Genomic DNA, 12127 nt, shown 5'->3' with positions numbered 1-12127 from the left:
AACTGTTGATTGATGCTGCGAACATGTCTACGTGAAAAATTGAGCAGAGCAGAATCATCAGATACAACAAGGTACATGGCAGCAGCCAAAATATACCAACCTTTGGTTTGGTGCATGGTGTAACCTTGCTTCCTGCTCTGCATACAACAATAAGAACCATGCTCCGTCAAGCAAGACACGGTCATATAACGGCATGTGTCCCATGTGTATCTGGGACTTTATATTGCCAGTCTATAACTTCAGTCATCTAGGACGTATGACTCCATAATTGGGCAAGCTTCCAGCCCGATCTGACCTCCATTATCAAATTAACTTAAATTATTTTAAGAAATTTAAAACATATGTGAAAAAATATATCGGTCTAGCAGTTTTACGAGATTAGCCCTGGACCGACAGATAAAACAGACAGACCAATTTATGGACAGCCAGCCTCCTACAAACCCATGCCGTAAAAGATTATAGTGGTTTTAAGAAAGGAAGGAAGGTTGATCCTGATGGGTGCAATTTACACACACAAAAAACCCCACCTCTTCAATATGGCTTCCCCCCCAGTTAACTTCACTTTCTCATCATTCCACTGTTTTTTACCAGGTTGCTTGCAGCCTGGTCTAGGAAGAGACTGATCAACTGCTAAACACTTTCTAGCAACCTTTTCATCATTGGCTGTCCTTCAATCCTTTAAGCCAATGGGGAGACTTCTCCGAGACTTCCCCATACTCTGAACGACGGGCGTCCTCCCATGCTATGGGATCATAGCCCAGAACAAGTGTGGTCGTCGCCACCAAACAAACCATAAAATAAAAAAAGTGTGGTCGTCGCCACCAAAAAACGATTAAAAAAAAAACTGTGTGGTCGTCGTCGCCACCAAACAAACTATTGACTTGACTCCTCACACACACACAGCGCCGCCTCCAACAGCGATTTGTTACTCCGCGAGTACAGGACCACGGGTCCATTTGGTTCTGTGCGGGGACACTGGAGAGAGCAACCTGGTATTAACTATTAATATGACTGTGTCATCATTTCTTGTTTTAATTGCTTTTATTAGCCTTAGTCTTAGAATTTTCTTAGTGTTTTTCACCCTTTTTCTCTGTTGTGTTCTCTTGCCCCCCATGTAAAGCGTCTTTGGATACTTGGGGCTGAAGCTGAACAATCATTGTCGCCATTGAGATATTTGGCACAAATATTGAGGTATGAAATGTTTTCCATATTGTACAGCCCCGGTGTGTGCAGGCACATCCAGTAGCACCTAGACTACGTTTTTTCCCCCCTGCGGGAAACCCTGTAAAAGGGAATTCCCCCTAGGCTAGGGATATTAGCCTTCTGGTATTCAGGCAGAGCTACTTACACAACAATGGCTTTGCCGGCAATTAGGAAACTGAGGAGCAGACTACTGATAATAACCGTCCCAAGATTACACTGGGCTATTCATACAGCTTATGTAATGAAACGGGTTGTCGATGAAAAGTGAATCGTTGAGTTGTCAGTGAGGAATGAATTCAGCATTCATTTTGTAATCCGAAGAGGTTTGCTTGACTGTAATTTCCGCTTTGGTTCCATGTAGTAGTACCCTGCTTCAGTTCCATTCCATTATGGTTCTCTACTTCACATTGCTGTGATGAAATGTATGTTTTTACTTTTATTTAAGCCATTAAGACCTGAGGCCGATTCTACAAATGTCTTCTAAATCCTAACAGTTTTCTGAAAAACGTATGTTACTATATCAGTGGTGCTCAAACTTTTTCATGTCAAGAACCCCCAAAATTAAATGTATTTGGCCGCAGACCCCCATCTCAATATTTCCACGATTTAAAAAAAATAGCAGGTCTACAAGCTCATAACGCGGCACTTGGTGCAGCACTATGAGCTTGTATATCTGCTATTTTTGAATAGCTAATGTATAAAATAATGGTTTAAGTGGTTACACAGATGTGTTCCCGGTCTTAATGGGTTAAAAAGGAGCACCAAGTAATTTCTTAGAGACAAAAAGAGAGTGGGTGTGTGTGTGTGTGTGTGTGTGTGAGAGACACACAGTTATTTTCATTTTGATATAACTAAATATCATGCCACTCTAGCAGTGGCACTACACTGTTGCTGCTGTACAGTGTGCCGGTGCACCACTTCTGCTAAACACATCGGAAACGGTGTGAGAAACCGTGTGAACTGTGAACACATGGAAGGGAAGCCACTGACCTCTGTGTCCATGAGCTGATGTAGCTGAATACTCGTAAAGCATGCTCCTTCTTCAGCTGTAGACCTCCTTCACTGCCTTCTGCATCCGATACTGAGGAGAGAACAGACACAGTTGTTAAGTCACAAAGAACTGCAGCAAGGTATCTGGTCCTATGAACTTGAATGCTTAACGAGGGTATGTCGTGATCTGCACCGCAACTACATCTTTTGTGTATAGTAATACAATGTTGACCCATTGTGAATGGGTAATTTGTGTTAAGACCACTTCCACTGGCCTGGTCGTTATAAAAGCCACCAAAACGGCAATGTAATTTCAATTTCAATAAATTGCCTACAATGAGCACGGTGACACATTAGATAAAAAGCCATACAGATGGTATGCACAGACAGACACACACACACACACACACACACACACACACACACACCTCAATCTACTCCAAATAGAAAAGGCCTAAGTGGAATATCAATATTTCTTCCATTCTATGATGACATAAGGGAACAGAAACAGTAGTGCCAAGCTGTATTCCAAAATTACATTTCATGGGCTCAGGTCAAGATGAATATATAAAAATATGGGGGAGGGAGGAAGGGCACCTGCACACACTATGTGCTTCAACAACACTTTGAAGTGCCAGTGCACTGGCTTAAACTTTTCACCCAGACTGTAGGCATTTTGTTTGATCAGACCTTTTCCAACTGCCAACCTGTACGAGGAGTAACTATGCATTTAGCTCAGTCTTCAGAGAGCAAGTTAAAAATACAATTAATTCATTGTGTGTTCACAGTCACACTGACCAGACACGGCACATTTCTGCCTCACATTTTTCTTTTCTTTGCATTTGGTGTGAACACACCACTTGGCATTTAGCTGAATAAATTCCTATATCATTTTCTACATCACAACAAGCAGTCAATAGTAACGAGTTCAGGATTTTCATGGCAAAAACAATTCCACTTCAACTTAAGTGATAGAAGAGAAATAATTATGAAAATAATGCCTAAAGTTTTCATTGAAAAATGCCATTTATCCAATTTTCATTACCAACATGTAGAAATGTCCCTTCAAAAAGTGTCCCTTAACCTATCAATGTGGCCTGTGGGGTGACCGTCAAATGTATCAGCCTGGGCGAGAATTAGGGCAGTTGGCTGTGGATGCTGATAATTTCCCTCCCTGCATCCTTCAGCCCTGTTCGCTGTTTTGGCTGTGCTATACATAGAAGCTCTCTGTATGGCGAGTGAATAGCTACAGCAGGAGAGAATTGTCAGGCTTTCTGAGAGATAAATCACTGCCATGCCACTAGGGGTGCAACGGTTCAGTTAGCCTGTGGTTTGGTTCACATCAAACCTCGGTTTTTGGGTCACGGTTTTGGTTCGGTTTCAGTACAGTAAAGAAAAAGAAAAAAATGAAATATTTCCAAAATTCTCCCTTTATTTTACTTACAAGCAATACAAATATTTTTCTATTTAGACACATTCCAGTATTTTCTGTCTTTTTATTATTTTCAAGGAAAAACGTACCTTATGACTTTAATATGCGGTTTATAAAGAAGCCTTGAACCGTGCAGGGAACCGCTGCACCCCTACATGCCACTAATGACTCAAAAACCTTGACTGCAGCAGCATGTGGGAGGCTGTATGTTTGTTACATCTATTGTCTGCGAACTGGGGCAGTGAGCTTTGCACTCCTTATTACTGGTTGTAGTATTGTTAAGGCCCTTGCACACAGTCCTTTAAAAAAATTAATCTAAGTAGTAATTAATACTTAATAGAATAATCGATAGTTGTAGGCAGAATCTTGCACACCTCCGAAACTACAGTCCGATGAGTGACAGGGCATAATTTTTTTCCAATTGATCACAGTTCGATTCCTGTGCCTTTTTCCCAGATGCTTTAACCAATAAAATAAAACGCATCAGATCTGTGTGCAAGGGCCTTAATGCTGCTGATTAATAAAAGATTTATGATCTTTCCACTGTTGCCCTGGTTCCAAGCTAATCTGCCAAATAACTACTGCAAAACAGGCTATAATATGCAAATGCATGTCTCAATAATGTAGGTACATTGTGCTATTTAAAAAAAATCATATTTGTTTCTTAAAGTCAATAATAGGCCACTTTCCCATTCATCCTAAACATCTTAGTACGTCAGCGGGCAATATTGTTACATTTGCAAAGTCGTACAAACAATATGAGGTTTGGCCTTTAGGGAAATGTATTGTGACAGGATCAATAATATCATGGTTTCAAATCTGTTCGGTTTCAAAACTCTCTATTCATGTCTGTGAAAGTTAAATTTGCCATCGAAAAAAATATATATATTTGAGTCAATCCTCTTTAAATTGTACTTAGAAAAATAAATAAAAAGATATACAAACATACTCAACCAAGTCATCACCAAACATTCACCAAGTCTTTATCACAGACGGTCTGTTTCACAACCTTCATACCAAAGTCATGACTGTTGCTGGTCATCTTTCATCCATCTCAAGCTACATTCTGGCCTACTTACAGTACAATGTTTGTACAGAGAAATTAATTTCCATTAAAATCTCTGTTTCACACAGACATCTTCAGCCTTTCTGCTCGTTATTTTTGACTCCAACAACAATACAGTCTTTGTATGCTGTTCAGAGAGAGACATTAGGCTCTTCATATTACAAATGTTAAAAAAGGCTTGCTGATGAACATGTAGTAGGTGTGTGTGTGTGTGTGTGTGTGTGTGTGTGTGTGTGTGTGTGTGTGTGTGTGTGTGTGTGTGTGTGTGTGTGTGTGTGTGTGTGTGTGTGTGTGTGTGTGTGTGTGTGTGTGTGTGTGTGTGTGTATTTTAAAAGAGGAGCTCGCTTTTAACCATGCAAATCCCAGTCTCCCTATTCTGGACACTTCATATTAACGTATCAACATTCAGCGAAAATAGGCAAACATTCTACGAAAATAGCAAATCTACAGACTCGCAGTCGCAATAGCTATTTACGGCAAAGACATTTGGTGTAGAGGGGAAAAAGGAGGGCGCTGGCCAACTTATGGATAAGGGTTTAAGTCATTAAATAACAAGTAGGCTACATCAAAAGGTAGCTTTATGAGCAGCAGCATAATAGTTCAGGAGTATGAAAAGTGTGTAGGAGGAGATGAGATGATTCCTCTTATGTGCTACTAGTCACGTGTGTGATGAACAAGTGTGTTGAGTTGTGTTCTCCTCTATAAGACAAAGTGATTTTGCTGGCCTCCAATAGGAGAGCCTGCCAGTCTATGACAACTGGAGTAATGCCAACCTCTCAGAGACAAAGAGTCAACAAAAAGAGTCTTGTCCCCTAGGCAACCAGCTGCTTGGTGCAACCAAGACACAAATGCAGTTCTTAAGTTCACCAGGACACCTTTCCTACACTGATCTGAGTGTGTGTGTATGTGTGTGCGGCTGTGCGCGAGCGAGTAAAGCAAAGATTGAGAGACAAAGACAAGGAAGGTGAAGGAGAAAGAGAGGGCAAAAGAGGGAGACAGCAGCAAAAGAGAGCAAAAGAACTCTCTATCAGGCTCTCTATCAAAAATAGAGAGCCTCCACCCAAACTCACAAACTGATCAACTATAAACACAAATGTGTTAAAGCTTGTACTAAAAGGATCATAATCATCCAAAGGTAAGAGGATCAGCCAATCACAACTGTCGTTTAAGACCACCAGGCTTAAAGGGATAGTTCACTCAAAAAAAATAGCCTATAATTTGATCACCAGCGGACCGGTAGGCAGCGGTTCCAGTAGGAGACACAAAGGAGACTCTCTGTGTCTCCTACCGGAACCGCTGCCAGTCATCAAATTATTGGCTTAGGAATGCGACAAAAACTAAAAGATATACATGAATTCAAGTCTCCATTGGGTGACTAATCGAGAGAAAAAAAGTCATTTTGAGGGGTTAACTATCCCTTTAAAGAGAAGCAAACCCTGACAGTAAATCAAGAATGTTCAAGATGAGTTGTCCATGTTCACAAATCACAACACAGGCAGACCTCAACTCACTTGAAAACTCAATACATTTCCCACACAAACTAAGGAATTTGCTGGCATATTGTATTTCGCTCTCTCTACCAGACAGAGAGAGAAACACAGCACATACAGTACATGCTACTATAGCACATCAGAGGTCAAGGGTTACCAAGAGAAAGCCCACATGGGCCTGTCACTCTCTCAAGAGTTGGAGAGGGTTGTCACTGCCGACGGGTCCGTCACAATATCACCAAATTTCAAACAGCCTAAGATGATTTTCATCATCTTTCTATCCCAGCATAATAGAGATTGTTAATTACAATAATCAAACACATAGAAACATAGAAACACAGCAGAGTAAGATAAACTGGCAGGCTTCACAAAGGCCTGTTGTCACAATAACTGAGTGACAGCCAGACAGCTAAACAACACATGAGACTATAAATTGTACTATCTCAACAACTTAAATATCACTTCCAACGTTAAGTATTAACAGATATATTCCCATTTCCAATGCTTACAATAGACATGAAAATGGAACAATATGGGAATGCCACACTGACACTACAACCCGAAAGGAGTGTGAATTTTGTGTGTGAACATTACCCTTCTCTCCCAGCAGACTAGGTATCCAATTGCCTCCAAAGTTGCCAAAGAAATAGGTAATGGGTGTGACTTTTGAACTGCCTACTTTTGGTAAGGTTTTCTCAGAAATCGTGCAGTTTACATTAATATTCGATTTTTGCACCATATTTTTTGGTCACTAGGGCACCCAGAGCCATTGAGATATAATGAGTTGTGCCATCTCCGTTCACTCCATCTGCTCACACACACGTGGTGTTTCTGACCACTCATTGACTCAACTCTTCCATCTCATTGGCTCTGGAATTGTATACATTACATTTCTTTTTTTTTAAATCTCCAACGTGCTTTGACAACATCATCTAATTTGTCTCAGACATTTAGTCATTTCTGCCAACAGAGAGTGGACAAAGTGTATTGCCATTTCTCTCCATCAATTAATTGCCATTTGGTTGTGTTTGTCGTAGCTTAATATATTTCTGTGTAATTATGACACAGATGACAGGCTACAGTAGAATGTTTATTTTCAGGTTTGGAACAGCAATGACAGACAATACACACACATGTATGGGGGGGGGGATTATCTGCGGACAACCTTTCTTCAAAACAGTACATGGTACGCTGCAGACAGATTGTGGAAATAAAACAATATCACGAGTGCATTGAGTGTCAGACCAATGTAGACGTCGAAATCTTTTTTTGTGAAAAGAATGATAATTCCCGTTCCCATCACTACTGCCTTTAGTCTGTGTTTGCTCATGAGCATCTCCTCAGCACAACCTTCTCCACGGGGAAGAGAACCAGCAGCACGTTTATTAACCCATTAAAACCGGGAAAGCATCCGCGTCATTTTAGATTTTAGCTATAATTTTTCAGAAAACTCTTGGAACAGTGGTTCTCAAATCTGCTTCTTTTTTTGTTCACTTTTTTGGGAATAATCTTGATTTATTTTACACAAATCTTCTCTTCTGGGGGTTCCGGGCACAAAACATTTTCAGGTGGGGGTCCGCGACCAAATACATCTCAATTTGGGGGTCCTTGACACGGAAAAGTTAGAGTACTACTTATTTAGAAGGCATTTAATTGTAGAATCGGCCTCAGGTCTTAAATTATGGGTTAAGGACCTGCTTCTCTGCTGACTACATCAATACAATATATACATGATCAATGTAGATCAGTGGTTTCCAAACTGTGTATACAGGGTATCTGCACATTTCTAAAGTTACAATTTAATTACTTACGTTTTAAGACCTTTTTAATAGCAAATTGTCAAATATGTAAGAAAGAGGCAAACATTGGTGAAAATAGCCGATCTACAAGCTGCAAAATACAAAATGTATCTGTGGAACCGAGTCAAACAAAATGTATTGCCTACAATTCCAAGTGCTTGTCAGGGTCTGGGGGGTCCGCAGTTCAAATATGATTATTATGGGGGGGGGGGGGGGGGGTCGCAGCCTAAAAAGTTTGGGAACCCTTCATGTAGATTACACTCAAAGGGTGATGGGGACAGTTTCACGTAGGAAGGGACCAAATGACTTTTTTTTCCCTTAGTACTTCATAATTGTGATGGGAACATGTGTCCCAGAGCAGACATGTTTCTATAATGCACAAGTTGTCAAAAGAACTCAACAGTCAACTGAGTCAACTTCCCCTAGAAGTATGCCTCAGTTATGCCATGGTCATAATGAGGCAACAACTCCTTTAATGTCTCTCTGGATATTTCTATACATCCAATTTGAAGAGCTTTGATGACAGACAAAGGGAATGGATCATGCGGTATAGAGAGAATGTCAAACAGACACAAATGTTATGTTTACATTTGGATAATAATGGCATAAAATGGGGTATGACAGTGTAATAATAATATACAATGATTTGTTCATTCCATAGCATGGATTTGGTTATAGCCTTTTTAGCAAGCCTGTATTTAAAAGAAAAAACAGGTAGCAGGTTGCTATGGTACATGAGCAATAAAAATCTAGTAGCTGAAGAGCAAATGTTAGCTCTAACAGACTGATGGGGATGTGCTTTTGTGTATTTAATAGTCACAAAGCAATGCAAATAATTCCACAAGATACCTGCTATACACTGCCCAAACCGATCTATTAGCCATCGTGTCCTATGTTGTGTTATGATGTGTGTGTGTGTGCCTCGTTTGCAGCTGTGATCACGCTAGCTTCAACTACCAGGGCTGACTGGAGGGCTGCTGCTCAACCAAAAAATATATAATCCAACTGCGACCATTTTATAGAACACTGATATTTATTCGCGTCATTGCAAGTTATTCTTGACCCCGCCCCCCGAACTTAAAAGTTTAAAGAAAAGTGGTTTCGTAATAAAGTAAAAGTGCACAGGAGTTTTGAGTATGATGAAAGGTTTCACCAACCTTGTACACTGACTTGATTAATGAAACCAATAAAGCACTACAATAACTTATTATTATAAGCCCCCCATCACCACTCCACATGCAGCTGTGATTCAGGAAACACCAGTTCTTCATAACATTGTGATGATTATTTTGTTTTCGTAAAAAGTGCGCAGGATTTACTGAGTTTTGAGTATGATGAAAGGTTTCACCAACCTTGTTCTTGATTATTATGAAACCAATAAAGCACTAGAATAACTTATAACATTAAGCCCCCCCCCCACCACCCCACAATCACATGCAACACCAGTTCTTAATATTGTGATGTATTGTTATTATTTTCCCCTGACGTTTTATGTTCAGCCCTATAGAAAAGGGCTGATGTTTTATGTTCTATGTAGAGGGCTGATGTTCAGCCCAAAGTATAGGGCTGAACATAAAACATCAGGGGAAAACAACACATGTGTAGCAAAGATGTGCTCAAATGTGTTTAGGTAACATATACACCGGTGTGTGTGTTGACAAACAGCTAAATGTTTGCAAATATATAGTACATCCATGTGATCGCACAAGAAACAAAGGATGGTGTAGCTATAGCCAGTTGTAAGGTGAAGTGGACGGACAGCTGCAGCCAATCCATACAGCCGGCCCGGTGCGCTGGCTGACTGACTGGCTGCACACTGAGAACCTGACAAACAAATCAAACAAAAAGTCACAACAGCAGCTCAGAGCTACAGCTATCTAACGATCCTCTTGCATGGACTGTAACTGAGGGAAGTTAGCAGGCTAGTAGCCTGCTAACTTCCCTCAGATACAGTCCATGCAAAGGCAGGCGACTGAGGCGAGACAGTGGCAATGCAGCCACGTTCTGATAATTCACACATCCCGAGAAGAGAAGAGCACAATGGCTTGACTGGACTCACACACCCGCAAACAAACAGCCTGACAACAACATCATCACATCATCAACATACACAGCTAACGGTTGTTTTAAGTGATCTGGTTGTTCCCACTAGTCCACCGGCGTGGACTGGAGGAGGATTCTGACAGAAAGGCAGGACCAAGGCCGGGCCTCCTCTATCTAAAACGGACTGACTGGCATTGTGCTGCTGCTGGGAAATCATGACATCTGCATTCACTTCCAACCGACCCAAGGCAATAACACACTCACACACACCGACATGCCAGCGGGTGATGGAGATTTAAAAACACTTAACGTTTAGCAAAACAAACAAATCCAAGCACCAAAACTCATAAAAGTTATAATATTTTAAGCTAGCACAAGCTAACATGCTATGAAGCTTTTTTACACTAGTGTCCATCCAGTCTGCACTGCTGTGCTAACAGCAAGCAAGCTTAGCTTAGCATCGGTCTCTCTACTTCCACATAAATAAAACAGGCTGTGTTTTTGGGGGGTGTTTTACTTACTTTCATTTAAAACCTCCACCAGCTCGGCGCAGTTTTCACACATTGTTCATGAAGAAGGATGAGAAACTTTGAGTTGGATCGACCTCCTCCTCAAACCATTGCAAAATGTGAAATGGTTGACACTGTTACAACTGGGCTGGCAGCAGCTGGTTGTTTTGGGGTGAAAAGGCCCAGTAGGAACCCAGTGATTATTGCTATTAATTCCACCTAAAGCAAAAAAGCAGGTGAAATCACACATGCATCTGGTACTTGATTAGCATCCAACTGGACCTGGTGGACACTCAGCGGAGAGGCACTAAAATGAGACTAGATTCGAGTTCAGTCCCCAATCTGAGCGTTACTTGAGAGAGTAGATACGGCAGCCATGTTGAAAGTGGGGAGGGGAGGGGAGGCGGGGGGGGCATAGCATGTTGATGGTTCGGGAGTTTTCGTCCCTGTCTCCTTCGTCTGGTTCGTCTTTCTCCGGCTGAGTCAGTGTTGCCAGATTGTGTGAGGGAAATAAGCAACGAGGTCTAGGAAAACAAGCCCAGAAGAAGCATTTTTTTAGGCCACATGAGCACTTTTAAACGTGTATATAATATATATGTATATATATATATATATGCATCGGCTATTTGAAGATTCAAAAAATGAAATAAAATGTGGAGGGGGGGGGATTAACCTTCTAACAACACAAATGCTCCCCTGGTGGCACAAAACATTTTTGAAAAATATTTGATAAACACTCTTTTATATAATAATAATTTAAAAAAAAAGAAAATTGGAAGCATGCCTAAATAAGCAAGTACACATAGCTTAGAAACAAGCCCCAAAAAAACTGCAACCCGCAACTAACCAATATTTACAAGCAACTTGCTTATAATAAGCCGACATGGCAACGCTGCCGCCAGTCTCGCGGTCGGTCACGCTCTGGATAGTCTCGCGAAGCCCAGTGATCGTGTTGCCAGATTGCACGAGAGAAACAAGCAACTAGGACACTAGGTCTATGAAAACAAGCTCAAAAGAATCAACTATTGATTGATTGATTGAATACTTAATTAACAGTTTGCAAAAAATGCACAGAAAGTACAGTTCTATACAAAAGGATGCTAAAAGGATTAAACCCAAGAAAGCATTATGGCTTGTTTCCATTGAGGTCCTGCAGGTATTCAATTCATCAAAAACATTTAATGACAGATAAATATACAACACTATGCAAAAACAACATATAGCCTACACGAGTAGTAATAAAAAATAAAAAATATGTACAGTAAACAGTTGGGGGGAGGGGGAATTCTGTTAAGTGTAAGGATTCACACTTTTTCATGATTGTTGGCAGGGCATTCCACATTTTGGTGGCATAGCAGTAGAACGAATTTAACCTCTTGTTTGAGCCAAATCTGGGTTGAACGTGATTTGTGGAGCTACCTCTGGTGTTGTGATTGTGAACGCCTTTGACGTTTTTGAAGTAGTTTGTCAGGTACATGGGTGATAAATAAATTGATGAAAACGGGCGTCAGTCAAACTTTATTGTCTAATGTTGTTTTAGACCAGTGGTTCTCTAACTTTTTCTTAAGACCCCTAAATGAATATGTATTTGGCCA

At 40.7% G+C, this 12127-nt stretch overlaps 1 protein-coding gene across 2 annotated transcripts in view; it reads right to left on the bottom strand.

Moving 5' to 3' along the window:
* usp34 (ubiquitin specific peptidase 34) overlaps positions 1-10916 on the bottom strand; it is an 89307-nt gene extending 78391 nt beyond the window's left edge. For both annotated transcript variants that reach the window (XM_080456593.1, XM_080456594.1), the window contains exons 1-2: positions 10545-10916; positions 2194-2284 (exon numbers count right to left, since the gene is read on the bottom strand). In XM_080456593.1, coding sequence (XP_080312719.1) covers positions 2194-2284; positions 10545-10587 — 134 coding nt within the window. In that variant the 5' untranslated portion in view covers positions 10588-10916. The remainder of the gene's footprint in view (positions 1-2193; positions 2285-10544) is intronic.
* Positions 10917-12127: the final 1211 nt, after the last annotated feature.

This window comes from Gymnoscopelus braueri (genome assembly GCF_963280865.1).
Source record: "Gymnoscopelus braueri genome assembly, chromosome: 2".
Lineage (NCBI taxonomy): Eukaryota > Metazoa > Chordata > Actinopteri > Myctophiformes > Myctophidae > Gymnoscopelus > Gymnoscopelus braueri.
Note: the sequence above shows the minus strand (reverse complement) of the source record. Positions and strands in the feature narration are given on the sequence as shown.